Source organism: Labeo rohita, chromosome 11, assembly GCF_022985175.1.
Source record: "Labeo rohita strain BAU-BD-2019 chromosome 11, IGBB_LRoh.1.0, whole genome shotgun sequence".
NCBI classification, from domain to species: domain Eukaryota; kingdom Metazoa; phylum Chordata; class Actinopteri; order Cypriniformes; family Cyprinidae; genus Labeo; species Labeo rohita.
In genome coordinates, this window is record NC_066879.1 from 11,727,047 (window position 1) to 11,750,382 (window position 23,336).

At 36.0% G+C, this 23,336-nt stretch overlaps 1 protein-coding gene across 4 annotated transcripts in view; it reads left to right on the top strand.

Moving 5' to 3' along the window:
- Window positions 1-4,168: 4,168 nt before the first annotated feature.
- Window positions 4,169-23,336, top strand: part of pparg (peroxisome proliferator-activated receptor gamma) — a 29,230-nt gene continuing 10,062 nt past the window's right edge. The window contains exons 1-4 of one of the 4 annotated variants that reach the window (XM_051122583.1): window positions 4,169-4,461; window positions 17,110-17,439; window positions 17,664-17,833; window positions 21,953-22,091. In XM_051122583.1, the coding sequence (XP_050978540.1) occupies window positions 17,112-17,439; window positions 17,664-17,833; window positions 21,953-22,091 (637 nt within the window). In that variant the 5' untranslated portion in view covers window positions 4,169-4,461; window positions 17,110-17,111. Of the gene's footprint in view, window positions 4,560-9,924; window positions 10,006-17,109; window positions 17,440-17,663; window positions 17,834-21,952; window positions 22,092-23,336 lie in introns of those variants that run through there. The other 3 variants (XM_051122582.1, XM_051122581.1, XM_051122584.1) reach the window with 3 other exon arrangements.

Sequence of the window (23,336 nt, forward strand, 5' to 3'; positions counted from 1 at the left end):
CAGGTGGAAACACAACTGGAACCGGACCTGACCGTTCTAAGAACCGTTCGGCACGATAGTGGAAAAGCATCTTAAGTCCCATAGCCCTAAAGGTGGCCAGGCACTTGAGTTACAGATATTCATCCTGGTCTGAGGTTAATTTCATGTTGCTGTGTACATTTGACCCCTCATCCCAACTCTGCTGTAATTATTCAAGTGTTAATTAAGAAGCTTGGAGTAATGTGTAGTGATTTTTCTCGAGAGATGTTGGTGTTTACATTTTTAAGTCACCCTGCCCCGAAACACTGGGATTTAAATGAGGAGGGGACGGCTCTTACGTGATCAGTTACAGTATGCTGAAGTCATCTTTAGCCCCTCAATGTTGTGGCTATATCGTGGTAGTGTGATTTCTTTACCCAATGACACATATTTGTGACTAGTTTCCCTTGTTTATCCGCTGTAATGTGTGTGTGTGTGTAGCTAGTTGTTGTGTTGTAAGCATTAGCCAGTAAGACATTATTACAACAATACTTTGGGATCTTTATAGAATCGCTTTCATGTTCAAGTTTCCTATAATTATCAATGCTTGGACTGGTCGGTTTCAATGCAGTGGTGGGATTTCAGAGGAATTCAGCCTGGTGTTTTAGTGACTTGCACTCAACACTTATCAACCTGACAAGAAGAGTGCCATGTTTATAATAGCTCTCCATATTGTATAGTACTGTATGTTTGAAGGGCACTTATTATACCCCTTTTTAAAACATGTAATATTGTTCTTGGATGTCCCCAGAATTTGTCTGTGAAGTTTAAACGCAAAATATCCCCCAGAACATTTATTATAACATGTCTCATTTTTTGTGATCATCAACAGGCTACATAAAAACAAATTCAGTTAAAACTGTTTGCAAAATAGAGCTGCGTGATTCTGGATAAACTGGGTTGTTGTTGTTGTTGTTGTTTTAAATGGAAGTTGTGGTTTTCTTATGATTCTGAAGGGAAAAAAAACATAAGATAACTAAACAAAATCACATGTAGGCCTAATTTATAAGTAAATGATTCAGTGATTCACTCAAGATTTACTTGGTTCATTACTGGATGAATCAGTGTTTTTGAATGAATGATCAAAGACAAATACATTATTAACAGCCCCCTTCACCATCTGGCATAACAACGTAATCGATAAATCTTTAACATTATTTGGAATGTCAAATTAACTTTCAAAAGGATAATTTACTGTGAAACTTTTCATTAATATACATGACAGTGGCTCTCTTTAGGTCAGCGGCAGCACGAATGCAGATTTGAATGTTCAAATCACACTGGTCGTACGCTGCACGGAAGTTAAAATGCTTTGTCATATTGGTGGTGACACATCTATTGCAACATGTTTAGCTTATCACAAATATTATAGGCTTTTTTTACTTCTGATCGCAAGTGTAGCCATACTTTGGAGCGCTATGCGCTTTGATTAGCGAGCAAGGTCCTGGCAGATCGCTAGGTCGTGTCCTCACAAATGAAAAAGAAAAGAACCGCAAATAGGAATCGATCAATTTTATTTCACAAGAAGTGTCCGATTCCTGATCTTAAGTATCCGATTCTGGAACAGGAATCGATTTTCGATACCCAACCCTACTTACATCCAAACACAGAACACTGGGATTGCTTATGAGACATTGTTGATGTTACAGCTGCTCAACACAGAGAAAATAGTGGACAGCGTACAACCAAGGCCCTGTCTCAAATGGCACACTTCACGTGCATGTGCGCTCTTGCTGACTTGGAATGGCAGCCACGTGCACGTGTCCGTTAAGTCCACGAGATGATAGGGTGTCCCATTCGTCGGTTTAGCTTTCAGAAGGGTGCTCACAAGAGCCCCCTTTGCGGCTGCTATGTGCCCTCAATGCACACTTCTGCCGAGCCCACACTGATGCGAGCTCCACAGCAGACTTTTACCCCACAGTCAAAGCAGCATTGTCACAAAAGTGTAGATTTAGAGGAAGACTGAGAGGGTTTAGAGTCTCACTCAGGGCGGAAACTATGGAAATGCATTACTTTCAGTCAGCAGCAGTGGGCGGGGCCTAAATAATGTGAGGTCATATTGCTTTGAGAATCAAAACCACGTTTAATGAGACTGGTTTGGTTTAATGGGGATTGAAAAATAAGAATCCTGATAGCACACATATATCACAGAGATGTCTATCTGACGTCTGCATTTACACCTGGAAGAGTGTTTGCTCATCTGTAATACATCTATAGAATGTTTCCTATCAGATGTCAAATAGACATCTTTTAGATGTCTTTTAGATGTTTATGATTTAGAATGTAAGTAAACTGACAGCTTACAGACATCTGTCAGATGTTTGTACACAGCAGATGATTTCCAGATCAAGTGATCTTCAACTTACAGACAGTACATGTGCTATCTGGGGAATGGGCTGATTTTTAATAATAGCTGCCCTTTAAAATCTCAGGTGTTTAATTTGAATATATGTTTATTCCTGTGCCACACTGTTTATGATGTGTTTTCTTTGTGCGCAGAGATATTGCTTTGCATGACCAAGTGATAACTGTGTTACAAGTGTCAATAAACATGTGGAACATCATTCCACTGACACATCGGTGTGGTCTGTGCTCTGCCCATTATATGTACATTCAGTTGAAGCATCAAGTGGTGACAGATATGCATGTATTGGTAACATTTTTTGCAGTATTTGTGTTTTTTGTTGTTGTTGTTTTTCTCCACATTTTTAGAACCAGAGGACCCAATCAATAAGTGCAAACACCAGTATCCCAGCCATTTGGTTTTCACATGTTATTATGGTTTGGAAAAAAAAAAAAATAATGATGTATTTTTCATCTACTTTATGAAAAATAAATCTTTAATCTCATCTAAGAGAAGGTAAAAGTGAGCAGCTCTCTATTCATTAAGTTTAAAGAATATGAATTGCCAGAAGGTGGCAGTAGATGACTAATATTTTTTGCTAACTGTAGTTAATGGTCAGCCTATGCCATCATATCCCATTCACTAAAATAAACTGACATCATTATACAAAATATTAGTGGGGGGGGGAAATGTAGAACCGCCTTGGTTGAAAGTCATTATCACTCTAGATTCAGATTAAATGTAAATCCACATTCCAGCAACATAAAGAGAAAACACCAGTGTCTTCAAAACTATAATTCAGCTTTCAGTATGTTAAATGGCATGTCTAAAAAGTTATCAGTATGTAATTATAATCCTTATAATTACATTATGTACACCCAACCTGTTACTTTAGTCTGTCAGAAAAAAAAAAAAAAAAAAAAAAAAAAACTGACTTTTTCTCTTTCAATGGTTTTGTCCAGTCATGTGACCTGTCAGCCTCTTTTATCGGGAAACGTTCATCACGTATTATAAATTATTATTTTACATCTAGCTGTTATGAATTTCACAGTATCAATAAAATGCTAAATATTTTGCTGATATTTGGCTAAATGCCTAAATTACCAGTTTGACCGCTTGAAGCATTTTTCGTGATCTCACTGGGTGCCGAGTTGACAACAGGTGGAGTAAAATCGGTAGTGCATAGTTACGTAAACTTGACGTAATGCAGTCTTTTTGGCATAGATTTCTTTGGCTCTTCCGCATTGTTCCATGTGTTCCAAAGGTGTTCCTGATGGGAGGAGAAACAGAGTGGCGTGTCTCAAATCATACCAAGCTGTCTCAGTAGACGCTTTTGGAATTTTAGGCGTTTTCATTTTTTTTTTTTTTTTTTTTTTTTTGAATATTTAGTTAAAGTTCTTAAAATCAAAGACTAATTTCGAATTTCAAAGATATTTTGGGCATTAGAGTGCGCAGTACGCAGGATCTAAATTATTATTAAATGGTGGGGTTGCCATCAAAAGGCTATATGCAACATCATTAAAGAATTCTACAGAAAAAAAAAAATATATATATATATATATATATAATTTTAGCAATCGAAGCTGTATGAAGCGTAGTATCTATATTGTTTAATGTAGAGAATCTTTAAAAAAAAAAAAACTTAAAATATTTTCCGTTTTTTTTTTTTTGTGCAACATTAGGCACATAGTGTGTGTGTGTGTGTGAGAGAGAGAGAGAGAGAGAGAGAGAGAGAGAGAGAGAGAGGGAGGAGGAGGCGGGGGAGGCATATATTCTCTAAAATGAATGCTGTCTAGGTAGGCAGCTCGCTAGGTTTTGAGACACTATCATTAGTTCTTCTTGCCCCCCGCATCTTTGCGCTTTATAGACCTCAAGCACTTACTCCTGTATCTGTAACTCACACCGAGCAGAACCTGTTGCACGCAGCCTGCTGTGGAGCTCTCGCGCGTAGCCGGACAGCAGGAAAACTCCTGCAGCTCTCACACACAACAGCAGAGTTCGGTGGTGACACCAGGAGGAAATATCTTTAGCGTCACTGAACACCTTCAAGAGACCCCTACAGGTCAGTGCACTTCAAGACCACCTCTAGTGAGCAGCAGGTGAATACTGAAGAGAACAGTTCGTTTAGTTTGAGTCTGATAACTTACATATATGCTGCACAGCCGTTTCAGTATTAAAAAAACATCATTTACTTCGGGTAAGTGTAAACTAAGAGCTTATTATATTACTTTATATTAACAAATTCCATAAATTAGGCTCTTTGGTGAATTCTGAGAATTGTGAATAAACTGCTGAGTTTGATAGGCGAGTGTAGTTGTACAGATTTTAATATATTTTAACAGTCAGAAACATTCAGGGAAACGTCGTGTTCTGAATGGCTGGGATTTATGAGTCGAGACACCTACATTTGCTGTAAAATCTATACATTACATATTAGACTACACCAGAAGTCATCAACATTACCAGACTTGATGTCTGGTTTTATTAAGTTGAAAGTGTTTGACTGTTATAGTAAACAACTGACGGTAAATACTGAATATTATAGAGGCCTCAAAAATATTTGGACATTTTGGCTACTCTCTTTGAATGTCATTGCTAATAATAATAATAAAAGTAAAACCAAATGTTAGTTTAAAGTGATAAAACAACACTTTTTTTTTTTTTTTTTTTTTCCTCGGGTGGAACATATTGATAGTTTATGTGTTTCTCTACAACTGTGGTTCCTCTGGTATAACACCTGTGTGAACGTAGGAGCAACTAACTTACAGCCACTAAATTTGAAATGATCTCTGACAAACACTCACTCAGGAACAGATGATACTGGATGTGATATTTTGTTGTAATGTTCAGATATTTTTCTCTTAAACACTTCTTGCAGCCAGTATATGCTGCTTAGTTCAACATTTTCATTATTTTAAACTTTATTATCTACAGAGCTTTGATTTGTCAGCAAACACAACACAAACTATATTTAAGCTGAGATTTAGAATTTGCTACTTTTCAAAAGTTAGTGAAAATTTAGGCTTAACGTTGCAGGTTTTGACTGAGTAAAAGTTCTATGTGTCAAATTTACAAAAATACTCTTAAAAATACATTCATCACTTGTTAGATGTCTAAAATGGATGTAAAGCATTATCATGGCTGATACACATATGCAAATATATAAAACCTTAGTGTTGTTTCCCACCCACTGCCGCGTGTAATCACAGGGGTTCTGTGAAGCACTGTTCTCTGTAAAGCTGCTTTAGAACAAAATGTATTGTAAAAATGCTGTATATATATTGAAACTTTAACAATAAATATTGAAAACTTGCACAGTTAACATATTCTTCGCACTATAGCTGTGTGTATATAATCTCATATCACAATTATGAGTCAGATGAAGTAATTTACTGTAATTAGGCCTACTGTATGAATGTTTCAGTGTTCTCAAGACTTATCACAATTTTTGACATTTGGTTATATCATAGATGTAAAACTGGATTTTTTTAAATTGTTTTGATTCTTAAGACTGCACAATTTCTTAACATTTTATCTAAAATGTTATCTACAAAATGTACATAAAGCAGGAGTATGTATTATCAGTTTACAACAGAATGATGGCTGACATCTGTTGGCATAAGTTTCATTATGTTCTAATACCACAGTAGCATATCTATAAAAAAAAGAAAAAAAAATCTTTGCTAACGTAAGCACCCTTTAATTCAAGAACTAAAGTCAGATTCTTGTGACAGTCACAAATAGCGACTAACGCACAATGTCTGGCCTGCTGTTATTTAGGGAAATCAAAGAACCTTATGACATTTCTAATGCATTGCACAAATTGCGAAATTAATATGACAGAGAGGTCACTAAATATCTAATTCTGCTTTACCAGTAAATCTGAGGTCAGCTTGTTCATTCTGCTCAGGGTGCGCTTTTGCATAGTAAGTAATCATAAAAAGTGGGAGGGCAAGGAAAAAAACAGAAACTGAAAATCGAAATTGAAAAGTTTTTCACTCAGTTATGCCCGTAATTGTTGTGTTTTATTGTGATGTGTACATTCAAGTTTGTCTGATGTACAGTTTATGTCATCATTTTGTTTTGTCTTTGTATGTTTACATGTACAGTGGAGTCCAAAAGTCTTAATTGAGCAAAATGATTCTGTTTTCTATTTTAACATGACTTTTCTATTACATTATTAGTATTATCTATTGTGATTTGAAATATGAACATGAATTCATAATTAGTGTTTTTCTCTTTGATCATCATGTTCTCCAGCATAGTTTAAAAAGAGCATCTTGAAAATCTGACTTACATTAGTTACCTAGAAATCTAAAACACATTTCACTGTATTTTTTATTCTTATTATTTTTGGTTAGAATTTGAATCCCAGAATTTCAATGTGGTTTTGATCTTTACCATGTGTAAAAGCTCAGGTAACGTACAGTATAGAGTGAAACAAATCTAGCCGTTCAAGATGAGACAGTCTGACCTGTTATATAACTGACGTGCAACCATGTTGGACTTTACCCTGTTGTCATAAATGTAAGGTGTGGAAATCGCAGCAGAAACTCTGTTTACACTGATTTTTAATGGTAAAACTGCTTGTCACTTTGTGCTGCACATCCTTCTGACAAATTCTTGCACTTTGCTCGTTTAGTTCTGGTGCACTGGAAACTACTGAGACCTGAACGCTCAGTAAACACCATCTTCACGGTACAGCCTTTTCAGTGTAAGCTCAGTACATTATGTGTGTGTGTTTTTGTGTTTGTCTGCATGTTTTTGTGTGTGAGTATGTGTGTGTGTGCGTTTACAGGAGTGGCTGTTTGGTTTCAGCATAAAGATGATGGATTGCGTCTCTTTTGAAATGGCCCAGATATGCTTTCGTACGTTATCTTGCACGTGTTCACACACAGATTGCAGGATTATACAGAAGCATTGACTTCATTAGAGGCCATAAGCCGCACCTTATCCAAAAACGCCTCCTTTGCTTTGCATTTCAATGGGCTGGAACTTCAGTTCCAAGAACCAGTTATGGCACCATTGCATGCGTGAAAGCATATACATCTGTGGGCTGTATACGTTGTGCATTTGTGTGTGCGCTTTAACTCTAGTGTTGAATTATGTCCAGAAGTACAAGTACCACTGTAAATGTGGTCTATATGTTGAAATCTAGAACTAATTTAATGCTTTTTGGTTACACTTTATTTATTTATTTATTTATTTAGTCCGCTAAATAAGACATTCTGTATACTTTGCAACTACATGCCAACTAACTCTCATTAGAGTATTAGTAGATGGTAAGGATGGGATTAGTGTTAGTAGAATAAGTTGACATACTTGCAAAGCTACTTATAGTCAGTATAATGTCAGCTGTGGCCATGAAAATAAAGTGTTATTAAGCAGACTTTGAGTGTAATGAAACTCCAATGACTGCTAGTTGACATTGCAAAGTTAGTAGAATGCATAAGTGGACTATCAAAACAAAGTAGTACCTGCTTTTATTTAATCAATTAATCATCATTTGTTTAATCCAACCTAGAAAATGCATGTTGTAAACAAGATTTTAATTTTGACATTAAATTCAGAACTTTGTAATTGATAAGCCACATTAATACATTTAAGCATTAAGTCTTTGACATTTTTAATGTTTTTCTTTTCTTTGGCTTCAACTACTTTTTTCAGATGGTGTGCACAACTACAATGCTTTTCTAATTGCATCTATTAAACAAAATAGAAAGAATTTCTGAATGAATCGTTTGTATTTTGCATTTTTGGACTGCGAATTTTGGGTTTGTGGCTTTGTGAACGCTTCACACAGAACTCGTGTGTCATGAATGTGAGTATACATTGTTATCTTCTGTTCTTATGGCATTTAATGACAACTATGATGCAATGTTACAATGTCCATAAACAAGCATATGATATGAAATGGAGCACTTAGGGTGAAGTCCAGAAGGCCCCACGATTTCAGAGACGTGGTCGTATCAAAGACTGTAATTCATACTGAAGGTTCGATGTCAACAAGACACTAAACATTCAGCTCATGAGGTTTTTGGGAATGAACTCCAAGTCGCTTCCCAAAGATCTTTAACAGTAGCGCCGTCGGTGCATGTTTTTAGTCATGATGTGACCAAAACTAAACCTCTCCCCCCTTTCCTGTCCACATCGAGGAACAGGGAAGACCCTTCCTCTCATTTCACGGGATCTGTAGCCGTAGTGCATTACGAAGGCCTTGACAGAGAGCATGTTCCTTCCTTATCCGTTTAGGAAGCTCCGCAAAACCCTCAGGAGAGCCATCCACCGTTAACTCATTCCTATTAAAAGTAATTGGGAGAAAGTTCATGTCCTTAGATGTTGTGCAAGCTGAAATCCTTCAGAAGCTTCACAATTCTGCTTCGGTTTTGCTTAAGTCCCTTGTGAATGTTTGGCTTTGACATCAGAACAGATTGTTTGTCCCTTACTCAAATGTCCCATTCGGAGATGAATCTCCAGATTAATCATCGTTTGAATCTACTGAAATGGGTAGTAGTTCATGTTGGACTTTGTGTATTTTGTTAACATTTCTTTATTCACTTTTATTCAAACAACACAAACCTAATTGATATCAACATACTAAACCTAGCTGATTGATTATATTAAGAACTGCAAACTTTTTTTCCCAGTTTTAATATGCAAATGAGATGTTATCCAATTGAATATGCACTAATTTGCATTAAATTCTAGAACAAAAATCAGAACGTTAAAAGAAGTTACGTTCAAATGTATGTTTCATCCTGTTAACATATTAGAGTAAAAGGTTTTTTACAGAGGGGATTTTCACCATTTTTTAGGCATTAAATATAGTATAAAATCAGGCAAATGATAAATGAACAACCCCCACTGTAAAAAAAAAAAATCCTCAGAATATAGATAGGAATAAAACTGTAAAGTTTAGTGTATGTAAGTGCTGCTGAAGTGGAGATTTTTGATTTGTGCTGTAGTGCTGTTGAAATTCTCATTTTGAGAAAACGGCCTTTAAAAATATGTATTGTAATTGAAATCTACAGATAATAAAGTTCTGTAAAAGAAACACTTAAAAAGTGTTTTGTTTCCGTTAGACTTTATATGAAAAGCCAAAAAGTCTCAAAATTAACAGATTCATGAAAAAACAGTGTTTTTGCCTGTAAAAATGCACTCATGTCAACAACAGTAAAAATTAATGAGTTACTTTAATCAGTCCACTCTTATCAGTTATCTTGACTTATCTTTTTATTAAGACAGCTTAAAGTTTCAGACAACATGTGAACAGCCTAATTTTACTTTTGCCTCTTTGTGTCCGTTTATTAGAAGCACTGCTTGTATCCGACACTCTTCTGTGAAGAGAAGTGGAACCAGCAAAGTTTTGAGTGAGAATGAAGCAACAGGAAGTCATCTGGCTAGCCTTACACCTCATAGCAGGACCACATGATACTTAGCTGTCTGCACTTTTGCTGAGGCCGTGAAGTGTCAAAACCAGCCAAAAAAAAAAAAAAAAAAAAATCTTCAGTTCCTGTTCAATTTAATATAACCACAGAAATAGCCTTTCACTTGCCCATTCGCTTAAGTCAAAAGTTCAGTGTACTTTATCGACCCGAATCGTCCAGGGATCTTACCTCAGGAAAAGCTGTCAGGTCTCTAGGGTGAGCTCTAGTTTTTTGCATGCTATTATTGGATGTGTTTCTTTTTTTTTTTTTACATGTCTTGGTTTAGGTGCGGAGTTTATGTTCCTTTTATAACTGTGAATTGAAACTTGTCAAATGATAGGCTGGATAGCTTTCAACCAAAGTGTTGAAATAGTGAAATGATTTCGTAATTAAATTACAGACCAGTGTTTCGCAGCAGTTGTTCTTGTGAATCAAAATAAACAAGACAATAAACAGAATTATGGAATGCGGATTCATAGCTTTGAAGAGATAGTTCACCCAAAAATTAAAAATTTGTAATCATTTATTCATCCTCATTCATCCTTTCAGTAGTGTTTAATGTTAAGTTGTAGTAGTGTTTCATAGTTACTATTGACTTCCATTGTATAGAGAAAAGACACATTTCCAAAATGAATGAATGAATAAATAAATAAATAAATAAATAAATTCTTTAATGTTCCACAGGACAAAGTAAATCGTACAGTCTTGTCAACTTAAGAATTTTCATTTTTGCGGTGAACTTTCCTTTTAAATGCTTTCAGAAGTATCTCATTTCATCATTTATTCATAATAGTTTAGGTTTAAAAAAAAGAGTGGGCGGTTATGTATCGTAAATACTAATTACTTGCAATTAACTGCTTATGCTCAAAAGCACTGTGAAGAAATCCCCCGGTGAGCTCATTTTTGAACACGTCAGAAAAATAAATCAGGGTCCACTCGTGCCATGGTTGAGGGATTTATGCCAGCCTACCTAAAATGTGGTCAGAAACGTGTATGACGCGACACCTGCATCAAAGCAGGCACATGTGTGCTGCGCAAAATCAGTACCAGCCGAGTAGGCGGCCAGACAACTTTATTGTCTGGGTAGAGACTCATAGTGAGAGGGCAGGGGTCAGACTTCAGTATGGAGGTAGATGTATCTGAGCTCTGAGGTCAGGAAGTCATATGTTTCTGTATCTTCTGCCCTCCCTGACAAAGCTTTGAGGTCAGGCTGGGTACTCCCCCTCCCCGGAGACTCAGCCGCCCCCGACAAACTCCTCCATCCTTCTTTCTGAGGAAAGAGTTGCATCAGGTGATGGTTGATACGGTGAACTTCTGCGAATAGCTTGAAGGATTAGTTCAGCCAGCAGTGAAAATCGTCATTATTCACTCACTCTCAAACACATATTGTGGTATTTGTTCTGTAAAAACAGCAGAATCTTTATACAGCTCATTTCACAGCAAACTAGCACATTCGTGGCCACGTTCACATTGAAAACTTCCACAGCTGACACATTGTGCCAGGCATTTCCAGTATGCAGATTGAGAGTGAGAGATGTTATGGAAGATTTTAAACAAAATGGAATATAGTCGAATTTACCAGTGACACTGTGGTTTAGAGACTAATTCTCACTATTAACTGGTTGTTTATTTACATGCATATTACTAGCATATTGGCTGTTTATTAGTACTTATAAAGCAGATATAACTGCCTTATTCAGCATGACCATATTCTAGATTCTCTTAATCCACTCCACACCTAACCATAACAGCTAACTTACTGTAATGCACAGAATGCAAAATTTATTGAGGCAAAAGTTTAAAAAAAAAGTTAGTTAGTGAGAATTGGTCTCCAAACTAAAGCGTGATCATGGTTCCGTTTTTGTAAGCTTGACAGACACGGTCACTTTGAACCAACTGGATAGCAAAACATTTTCCTTGTTACGCAGAAATAAACGAGAGGGCGAGTAAATGAAGATACAAGACCGTTTTAGAGAAAGACGAAATAGCTCAAGGTCATACGTTTTTATCAAAAGCCACATGGCTTGAGTTTAGTAACACAGTGGAGAGATGCATATTACAAAACCTTGAGAAAATGAGAGTTACACCTTTTTATCAGATTTTAAGAAGTGTTATCATTCATAGAATCGCCAATGGGAATCTTTCAAGGAAACAGAAGTCATTTCTGTCTGGGGTAGAGTCCCTCCATCAGTCTGTGCTCGACGTGCAGATGCCTGGAACCTGAATGTGGCCAAGCAGGTTGTTCTTGTATGTGCTTCGTTTTTACTGTCGATTGCCTTTTTCAGTGCACTAGTGTAGTGTAAAGCAATGTAAAAATTACACGTGAGTCTGAAGACATGTGCATTTTCATATTTTCCTGATTTTTCTTTTTTTTTTCTTTTTTTTTTGCAGGGTGAGTTCTGATTGTTTAAATGTTTAAACTTTAAAAAATCGTTATTTCAGTAGGATCTTTTAAGCACTCGTTCTTGCTTTTTTTTGTCAGATTCATGTAAAACTGTTGTGGCCTCATTCTTTTTCGACTTGGCGTTTATTTGATGTTCTTAGGAAATATCAGTGAAAAACATCACGGTCCTGTTGCAATAGTGTCCCTGTGGGAAGGATTTCACATAACAGACTGCTTTGCTTGACTTACTAACATCAGCAGTGAAGTCTGTACAATTGCTTCTCTGTCTGAGCACTGCAACACCTTAATATAATACTAGCTTAATGTTTAGTCACTGAACAACAATGCCAACATGGTGTTAATTAAACTTAAGCTTATGCTTCATCCTGTAGCATTTGTGCTCTAGAGATGTGCTGTTGATTTACTATGGGATCAGAGTCTGACAGAGAACAGATGGGTAAAAAAAATCAGCAAATATTTGAATATTAATTTGAGTACAGTTCTGACAGACCTAATAAAAATCTTTATTCGTTGTTTTGTTATCAGAAGCAGTAAATTTAGCTACAGTTTCAAGGAGGGCAAGGTCGTTTTTCAGAATCCGTGCCTGCAGTTCTTCAAACCGATGTTTAGTTTTGAGTTTTGTTTCAACTTCCACATTCACTGCAAGATCAGACTTGGTTGTAGGACGCAGCACTGAAATCTGTCCATTAAGGGTTGGTTCACGTGGTGTTTGTTGTCTTTTGTTAAGATGCAGAGCATTAACTTGACAATTTGTCATGTATTGTTATGTTCTGTTCGCACGTCACGTCGGCGCAAACAGTTTCGTTAAATGAAATGTATGATGACTTAAGATCCCCATTGTCCCCAGCGTTATGTAATGAAGAATCTGCAAGTGCTGGCTGGTGATAAGCTGTAGATATATTCACAACTCTGCAAATCATAGACAAAAAAAAAAAAAAACACTGTGGTGTCAAAAATACAGGTCTGACCTTATATTTCGATGGGCTTGTGGTTTAAACCAAAATATCTCTAGGTTTTCAACCACGTGAGTCAAAGGAGTAGTTTGTCTCACTAAACTAAATTTCTGACAATGGTGCGATATCTTTTGCCAACTAGTGCAAACGATGTTTACCACATTTCAAAATGGGCATGTTTTGAACGGAAACATTGCCTTTTACTAAGAATAGACAGTTCTGCAGCTCACTATATCAAGAAAAGCTCTTCTCCCTAATGACAAAAGACAATTGGGAGTGGGGGGGGATTGTCAGGTCAATCACGTCCCTATCGGACATGAATAAGGATGTGTCAGACCTGTTGGTATTTATGGAAAGTCATTGGGAACCTTTCCAGGTATTTCACTGAATACTTCGTTATTTGAGTCCAGCTTCACGACTAAATACTTTCAACATTCAACGTGTTTAGCGTGAATTAAAAGCTGCTCTTCCAGTCTGGTGATGAAAGATTTTTGGGTGGGAAAACTTACATACATTTAAACCCCTTTGTGTGATCCGGACAAGACCAGAACTGTTTAATCTATGTAAATTATAGGTTTTAGCCCTGCAAAGAGCACTTTCTCTTATGTGTTTTTCTATAGGAAGAACAGTGCATTAAAATTTTGTGGAATGAAGTGGTTTGCAAAATTTCCGCTGTGTGGTTTTACACAACCAGCGACCTTGATTATATAAAATTTTGCACAGGGTCGATAGAGGAGGCCGACGCCATTTGTCACTGATGGGTTAACCATGTTAGACTTCGGTTTATTATCAACTACAATCTTTCCTCTGTGGCAGCTGCACAGCTGAATTTGTATTCTATATTTAGTGCATCTGCCTCTCTCTGAAACATTTACAGAAGAGCCTGAGCCTTAAAAATCAATATGATCCTGACATTTCACAACGTATGTGACATGAAATCAGTCCCTTCGCTTTAAAACGCACTCTAAACCATCAACTTTACTAGCAGGTGACTGTACAAACATTGTAATACATCGCCCTATGAGGGATAGGCCCTGCTATTGTGGACAAAATGTCTTGTATGCTTGTGCCCATCTCTTAATTTTACCTGCAAAAAAATTAAATACATGGAATCTGTGATGTTAAACACAAGGTGAAGTACAGACCACCAAAAACAGGAACACAGAACCAAGATGTGGCATCACACTACATCACTAGATCAGTTACTGCAGTATATAGGTGAAAGATGATTCATATTTTTGACTAAAATCTGAAAAAATGACATGTGAACATGAATATGACATATTTCTATAAATATTTAAATTTTTAGAGGTAGAATTCAATCAGGGGAAGAACAGAAAACACCTTTAAGTGGCAGCAACCTCAACACAAAGGCACGTTTTTCACCAAGCAGCTTCATTTTTAGTCATCATCACAGTTGAGCGATGATGCTTTTAAATGATTTCAAAGAAGAAAAAAAAAAACACAAGCTGAAGTGTGCATTTCTATGGCGAAATGAAAATAATGAAAATGATTTAAAGAACATTCCCCCAGTCCAACCGATGGACCCAGTGTTGCTGGTTGTGGTGCTTAAACAAACAAATCATTGTTTTGAGAGCGACACACATCGTTATGCTTTTCTAGGAATTCAACCTACAGTGTCTTACTCATACTGTATTTGTTTCTGCATTATTAGGCTGGGACAATAGAAAGTATTTTACCAATGAAAAGATTCTTCACACTTCAGCTTTAACTGTAGAGTTGTTGAACGTCTATTTAACATGTGCCTCAGTGCTAAAGCTGAACAATGTCCAAGGTCAAATAAAATCAGCTAATAATCATACCATACAAGTCGGAAAACTGAATCAGTAACTCTATACTGGTGTTTTATGGCATCATCTGCTTCATTTACACATGATGGAGTCAGCTGGTGTTAAATGCTGATAGTAGCTAACTAGCAGTTTTTTTCTGCAGTTCTTTTTTCAAACATTGTCTGTACAGACCAGTCTAATTTGGTAGTAAGTTCACACTTTGAGTGTCTTTTAGTCTCAGCACGAGTCACAGAGTGTTATTTACACCGGGAACGGAGCTCATCTTTTCGTTGACTTGATATCTGAGGTGTTTTTACACTTTAGAAACTGTAGCTTGTGTCTGTAACCAAGAGACTAATAAAATAAAGTGTTAACAGTTTTTTATTATTATTATTTAAATGCAATCTATTTATGATTTTACAGTAAGTCTACACTGTAAAAAGCGTTAACCTGCCGTTGTTACCTTGAATAGCTATTTCTACCTCATTTAATATAAAAAAATGTTTCATTAGCATACACTGATGTGTATAGGTTGGTGTAGTGATAGGTTGGTGATGTTAATTGATGTTACCACTTTTTTTGGTTGTAAGTTTACTAATTATAAGAATTTACCATGGTGAAGTAATCATAGTAATTTTACTTACAAAGTTTTTGACTTAAATAAATTATAATCAGTTACTTAACTTATATGGTTATATGGTTATGTCAGATTTTATTTGACCTTGAACATAGTCCAGCTACAGCGCTGAGGCACATGTTAAAGGAACACTCCACTTTTTTTGAAAATAGACTCATTTTCCAACTTCCCTAGAGTTAAACAGTTGAGTTTTACTGTTTTCTAATCCATTCAGCTGATTTCTGGGTCTGGCGGTAGCACTTTTAGCGTACCTCAGCAGAGATCATTGAATCCGATTAGACCATTAGCATCTCGCTCAAAACTGACCAAAGAGTTTTAATATTTTTTCCTATTTAAAACTTGACTCATCTGTAGTTACATCGTGTACAAAGGCGGGCGAAAAATAAAAAGTTGCTATTTTCTAGGTAGATATGGCTAGGAACTATACTCTCATTTCGGCGTAATAATCAAGAAACTTTGCTGCCGTACCATGGGTGCAGCAGGCGCAATGATATTACACACTACTCTGCATCTACACAAACTTAGTGCTGGTCACTTTCAGGTGCTGCATAATATCATTGCACCTGCTGCACCCATGGTACAAAAGCAAAGTTCCTTGACTATTAGCCTAGAATATCGCAACTTTTAATTTTCCGTCAGTCTTAGTACACAATGTAACTACAGAAGAGTCAAGTTTTAAATAGGAAAAATATCGTCATTATATATGGCCATTTTTGAGCGAGATGCTTTCGGCCTAATCAGATTCAATGATCTATGCTAAGCTATGCTAAAAGTGCTACAACCAGACCCAAAAACGGTAAAACTCAACTATTTAACTCTAGGGGAGTTGTACAATGAGTCTATTTTCAATAAAAGTGGAGTGTTCTTTTAAAGAGTGGGTATTAAATACATTCTTAAAAATATATAATCATAAAAATATAAAACAAAAAACACAGCACAAATCCCAAAACATATTAAATCAAGCAGAATTATCACACCTAATAAAATCAACATTTGCATTTTAATTTGATAGCAGCAAGATTGTTATTGATTGCTCTATTAAAATCATTACAGTAAATTATGCATAATTACAAGCAACTAGGGCGAAACTGTCATACTAGGTACATATTGTTAATTGATATTATATAGTTATAGTTGTGTAATTATACTGTAATAGGGACATATTAAAATAAAGTGGGACCTGATTTTTTTCTTAAATTTATTTTTCGATATTGAAAAGTTATCAGACCATGTTATTAAACCAAGTTTTCACATTTTTAATAAATTAAATAATATTATTGACTTGCAGTACGTAAAAGCAGTTAACTTAGTGTAAATGTTATTATTTTTGTGTAGCTATTGTATTTTGGTCAAAACTGTCATGACAGTGGCAAATGTCTGTAGAGAGTGATGCACAAAATATGAAAAACATAAAAAAAAAAAACACACGCTGAGAATGATCTTGTAAATCCACTGTTGTTGTTGATGTTGTTGATGTTCTTACTAGAACGCAGGATTGCCTTTGGCCTCATTCTGTGTTTCGTCTTTCGTTGGCAGACATGGTGGACACACAGACGTTTGCCTGGCCCGTGGGATTCGGCCTGAGTGCTCTGGAACTGGACGAACTTGACGACAGCTCACACTCAATGGACATGAAACCTTTCTCCACGCTGGACTACACCACCATTTCCGGCATCGAGTATGAGCCGAGTCCGCCGCAGAACGAGGTGCCTCACATGATGGATCTGACGCACATGTACAACTACAGAGCGCAGGAGAACTTCAGGATGCAGGAGAGCATCTACAGAGCTCACGAGAGCAGCTACAGAGCACATGACAGCAACTACACTGCTGAAGAGAGCAACTACAGAGCACAGCAACCCCAAAGTACGCCTCAGTTAGACTCATTTACTAGCAAAAGAACTTTTTCTAGTAGATAAAGGTTTATGAGAGGGGACAGTTCACCTAAAAATGATAATTCTGTCATCATTTACTCACCCTTCTTCTGTGAATTATTCATTTTTAGGTGACTGTTCCTGCAACTGCAATATTTAGACTCAACAAATAAGTAGCTGTTTAATGAATGCATTTCTCATTTGATTCGTTTTCAGATTCAATCAAACTTGAACCCGAGTCTCCTCCACAGTTTGTGGAGAACAGCCTGTCATTTTCCAAATCTCATGAAGATCCGTCCACGTCAGTGTTAAATATCGAGTGTCGTGTGTGTGGAGACAAGGCCTCTGGCTTTCATTACGGCGTTCATGCCTGTGAGGGCTGCAAGGTACGCTTTTAACTTTGGTAAAGATCACTTCTCTGTCATGAATCTAGGCCTGGTTTGGTAAATGTTTTTTAAGAAGTTTACTAAGAATAAACTGTGTTTATTTGCATGCGCATTCTGCACTCAGTTTAGCATCTGATTCACGAAAGGATGCAAATCAGGTAACAGCAATAACATCAAACGTACCAATAATATCTGTTCTGAATGCAGTTTGCGTTGTACAACACTGCAGTTCAACCACCTGAAACTACACAAAAAATAAAGAAATGGTGGAGACACAATATTCACACACTTACAAAATTACAGTAGTAAAAGTAGAAAAACTAAAATAGTATTTTGTACTTCAATAACTTCAAAAAAAAAAAAAAAAAAAAAAAAAAAACTTTTATTTAATTATTTATTTATTTCACAGTGTACTAAACATTAATAAGACACCTGACAATGGATAATATAGTGGGCTTCAAATGTCTGACCATTTTTTTAATGCTTTTTTTTTAGAATGCAATCCATTTTAATGAATGCAATGTGTTAATTTTGTATCAGATATTATAATAATTACCTTTATTACCTTAATTACCTTAATTATTATTGTTATATAATATTATATATAATTATAATATTAAAATAATAACTAGTAATTAATTACTAAATTACATTATCACAAATAGGAATTCACTGATTGCATTCATTTTTATTATTATTTTCCCTGGTATGTTTCAATCATTGCTTTAATGACATTATACTTGACCTGTTTGTAATCTGACTATCTACAAAAAGTCACATTGTCAATGTCATTAATTTACTTACATTTGATTAATCTCCTAAAAATGTGCACTGAAATATGTCTTTTTCATTTCAAATGGTATAACATTTCTTTGTTTCAAATTGCTAGGAATACCAAAAGAGTTTTTCAATGTGAACTCCAATTATAGCTTTGGAAGTGAAATGTTGATACTAACACGTATCCTAACCTAATCACACACTCACAGACAATTAAGGCCCATTCATGGCAAGAACAATAGATGTAAAGATAACTATAACCATAAGCATATTTTCATACACACCCACAGATGATAACATTCTGAGCCTTTGGAAGATGATTGAAGTCATTAGACGATTAGATGATATCTGAACAGGACTTTAGACCAATTTGATTTCGACTCAGAGCTACACAATGGAAATCAAACTTCCAGTATTCTATGTTGTCACGCGGTGCTTGGCTTGTTAGCACAGAAATTTTACACATGCTGCTCAGTTCTTGTCATATACTTCAATCTGAAATATCTCAGTGCACACAATCCATCTGAAGCCAACAGGAGTTCAGGGTCTTGCAGAAGGTTAGAAAGGTGACAGCTCTTGCGGGGTTCAAACTCACCACTTTTCGCTTTTCAGCTCAGATCTTTAACCAACACACCACACCACCCACACACACAGCAGCACGTTTGATAGCTGGGAGCTTTGAACACCCATATGTGTTAATACCCCGAACTCACCAAGCTCTTCCAGTCATTCTGGTAAATTTAGAACATCGAACCCCAAATTGGTTCTCAGACATGCAGATAAGGTCTGAAAATGCCCTGCCTGATACATCTAAACCTGTCTGTCACTTTAACCGCAAACCCTCGGCAAGTTTCCACTGTGGCAGAAATATGTATGGGCAGAAAGATATGTCTCAATAAGAATAATCATTTGAGTGGGTGACCCAGACATCTCAGGTGCTCACATTTCCCACACACTCAACGTGTGCTTTTGATGATGCATCTTACAGACGCTTCAAAAGAGCTCCACGTACACATTTAACACCTTTTTTTTTAAAATATATATATAGACACAATACACCATTTATCATTTATGAAAGTGTTGCTGTGAAGAATTCGCGACAGGATGATCCTTTAAAAAAATGCAAATCTTGTGGTTAACCACATCCCGCTCGATCTGCTGCATTCTCTGAAAAATGAAAGGACTTCGCCAGAACCGTTTTATGCGTGTTTGTGTGAAAAACACATTTCAGAATATGCTAAATTTGGGATGTTCCTACTATAGCTTTACTAAAAATGGTACCACCGCATTTTTGGTCACAAGAGAGACCGGCTAAATGCAGGTATTGTTCCATCACTTAACAAAGCTGAGTTCAGCCAACCAGGTTAACTCATTTATTGTTTAACAATACAAAGCCACGGTGTTACACCTTGCTATATATATTTTTGGCCTACAATGTTTCTAAATTTAAAAGTGGAGTGATCAAGAGGCAGAGCAAATGCATGAAAAACATCCTCTTTTAAAAGGCTCTTTCCTGTGTGCATAGTTCTCACATCAGTATGTATTTTTTAACTACTAAAAATACTGCATGGAGCCGGTCTTTGGCTACAGAAGTATGAAAATGTCTACCAAAAATAGATTCGGTCAACGTCTTTTTGCACCCTGTATTGTTTCCACTTTAAACACGCTTAACGGACGTGCTCAAGAATCTGCGCTGAGGGAAATCTTCTTGTTCTGCTGTTTTCTAAATGATCGTTTCAAAGCGCATTCGGCGTTGCGCGAGTTTCTTGAGGTCCAACCATGTGGGTTTTCATAATATTTGCACAGGCATTTTCTATTAATGACCTCCAGTCAAGACAAAGACTAACAAGAATTGTTTTCTGGCCAAAGTCCAAAGCAGGCAGTTCTTGTCTGTCTTAATGATATATTATTTAGATAAAAGCGTGCTATCATGAGACCTCAGGTTATCTTGGAGTGCGTAATGACTCAAGTGACAATCTCTCAAAGGGCCTGCGGTTTGCTTTTTGGATTAAAGCATAACTAACTACCCAGATTGGATATAAAGCACAATGAGGGAATGTACAAAGTACCACTGTATATTTTTATATTATACAATATACATACTCCATGTGATTCCACTGACTCTTCTTTTTTAGAAAAGCTTCACTGTGGAAATGTGAGTTTCTTATCTAGTTTGTTAGCTAGTTGATTTGTGCCTAAAATACTTTAGTTTGTGCATCCCAGTGTAGTCAGGTAAAATAAAATAAAATATTTTTTAATTAATTAAATAATTTTTGTATTTTTTTTTCCATTAATCACCAAATATTCAATATTACTTTCTTCGATGAACACAACTGGACAAATGTTGAATAAGGCAATGGTCGCTCTTCAACATGCAATAAACGAAATCCGAAGCTTTCAGACTTCACAAAGAAGCTAAAGTACAATATAAGTATAATAAGTCTTCTGAAGTCATACAGAAACAGACACAAATTTATATTATATGTCTTCGTTCAAGCATTTTTCAGGTTTTATCAACTGATTGAACTAATTCATTCAAAAAAATTTAATTTGATTTGTTCACAGACCAGACATTGTTATTGCTTTCATAAACTCTCATGAGCATGTGAAGAAGAGTTAGTGAGGCTATAAAGGTTTAATTTTCAGCCTTTTCCTCACACAAATTTACTATGACTACAGAAGACTTGGAATATAGCACACAAGTCATATGGTCAACTTTTATGATACTTAGGGCCAGATTTACTAACAGCTTGCACCAGCACAAACCTTCTTTTAGGGTTATAAAACAAAAACTAATGTCAGGATTTACCAAAGACACTCATTTGACCCTAATGCATATGCATTTGTTTAAATAAATCATGCAAGGTCATTTACACGAGTCAGTTTGCTGGTATTTAACACCAAAAAAGTATGTCTTAACCCATTTTGATCTCATGCTAATTTGTCCTGTTTAGTTAATCCTTATGGTATACTTTTGTGTGTTTTACTGAAGATTGAAAGCTTCAGTCCCCATTTGAATTTAAAAGAGCGGCTGGTACGTTCCTCCAAATATTTCCTTTTGAATAGTAAGGAAGTTTTCATTTGGAAGGTGAATAAAAGATGACAGAATTTTCATTTGGACTGAACCATGCCTTCAGTGAAACACGCTTTACCAAAAATGACAATGTTGTAACTATTAGTGGCAGCTGTTAAGCGTTCAGGCTGCAGGTCTATAGGAACTGCTATTGTGCTTCTTGACAATGAGTTGAATAGATCAGATATGTTTTTTTTAAGAATTCTAACAAGGCATCAGGAAAGCCTTTTCCCCTTCCTTCCTAACGACATTCCTTTTCTTTTTGGCAGGGATTCTTCCGTAGAACCATTCGACTGAAGCTGGTCTATGACCACTGCGACCTGCACTGCCGCATCCACAAGAAGAGTCGCAACAAGTGCCAGTACTGTCGCTTTCAGAAGTGCCTGATGGTTGGCATGTCACACAACGGTGAGCTGCCGCAGCGCAGAAATGGCTCTGAAAATGAACCCCGCACTCACGAGAAAGGCCCTGCCATTTCAGAGAACTGGTTTCTGTTTGAACCACTCGAGGCAGACTCTTCTCAATGCTACGCCCCGAGACAACTGCGCTTTGCCTCGTATGCCTTGTTGTTTCCTTTGTGTGGTCTCCTGCTGCAACATATGTGGCATTTCTTTCAGAACGTGCAGAGATCTCGTGTGTGTGTAAGTGTGTGTGTGAGTGCTTGCGTGTGTGTGTGTGTGTGCTCGTTGCCTCAGGGCTTAAAGGCAAAGTGACACCTTACTTGCAACCCTGCAACCGCATGAGTCCTGGTTAAAACACCTCAGCGTGGAACACCACATGTCATTACCATCAGCTGATCTATCTATCTATCTATCTATCTATCTATCTATCTATCTTTTTGTTTTTATTTTAAATTCTTTTTTTTTTTCAGAATATTTTTTCTTTTACATTTACTTTTTTAGCATTTATTACAGATTTTCCTAACGGCTCTTATAAAAGTGACTAAAAGTAAACAAAGTGTACGTTTTAGTTTGCTTGTCTGTTTTTCTTTTTTTTTTTTTTATTCATGCTACTCTTTTCCATTTAGTGTAAAGCAGTTATTGCAGATTCTTTTTCTAAAGGTTCTTTTGAAATAAGATTAAACGTAAAGAAAATACATATATTTTTATACATCCGTTTAAATATACAATTTTAATTAGTCTCTTTTCTCTTTTATTTATTGTTTTGTTTTGTTTTTTAGTGCTTTGTATTTGTTCATATTTATGTTTACATCCATGTTTTTAGATTTTTCTCACTTATTAATTTATTTGCTTGTTTTGTTTTTCTTTAGCGCTTTGCTTTTCTTTAGTTTGCTTGTCTGATTTTCTGTTTTATTTATTTGTTTGTCTTGTTTATTTTTTTTCTTTAATGCTTTTTATTTGTTTAGATTTACATTTACATCTATGGTTTTAGTTTGCTTGTTTGCTTTTCTCTTTATTTAAAATAAATACACATTATTTTCCTAAAGGCTCTTATAAACTACCTGTAAAACTACCTGTTAAATCAAATTGAGGAAAAAAATCAAGAAAATCACCAAGTTTATTTTTATTTATGTTTACATGTCTGGTTTTGCGTTGCTTCTCTTTTTTATTTCATTTTTTTTCATTAGGTTTTATTTTTTTTTAATACTTTCAGTTCCTTTTTCCATTTTCTTTAAACCTCTTATTCCACATT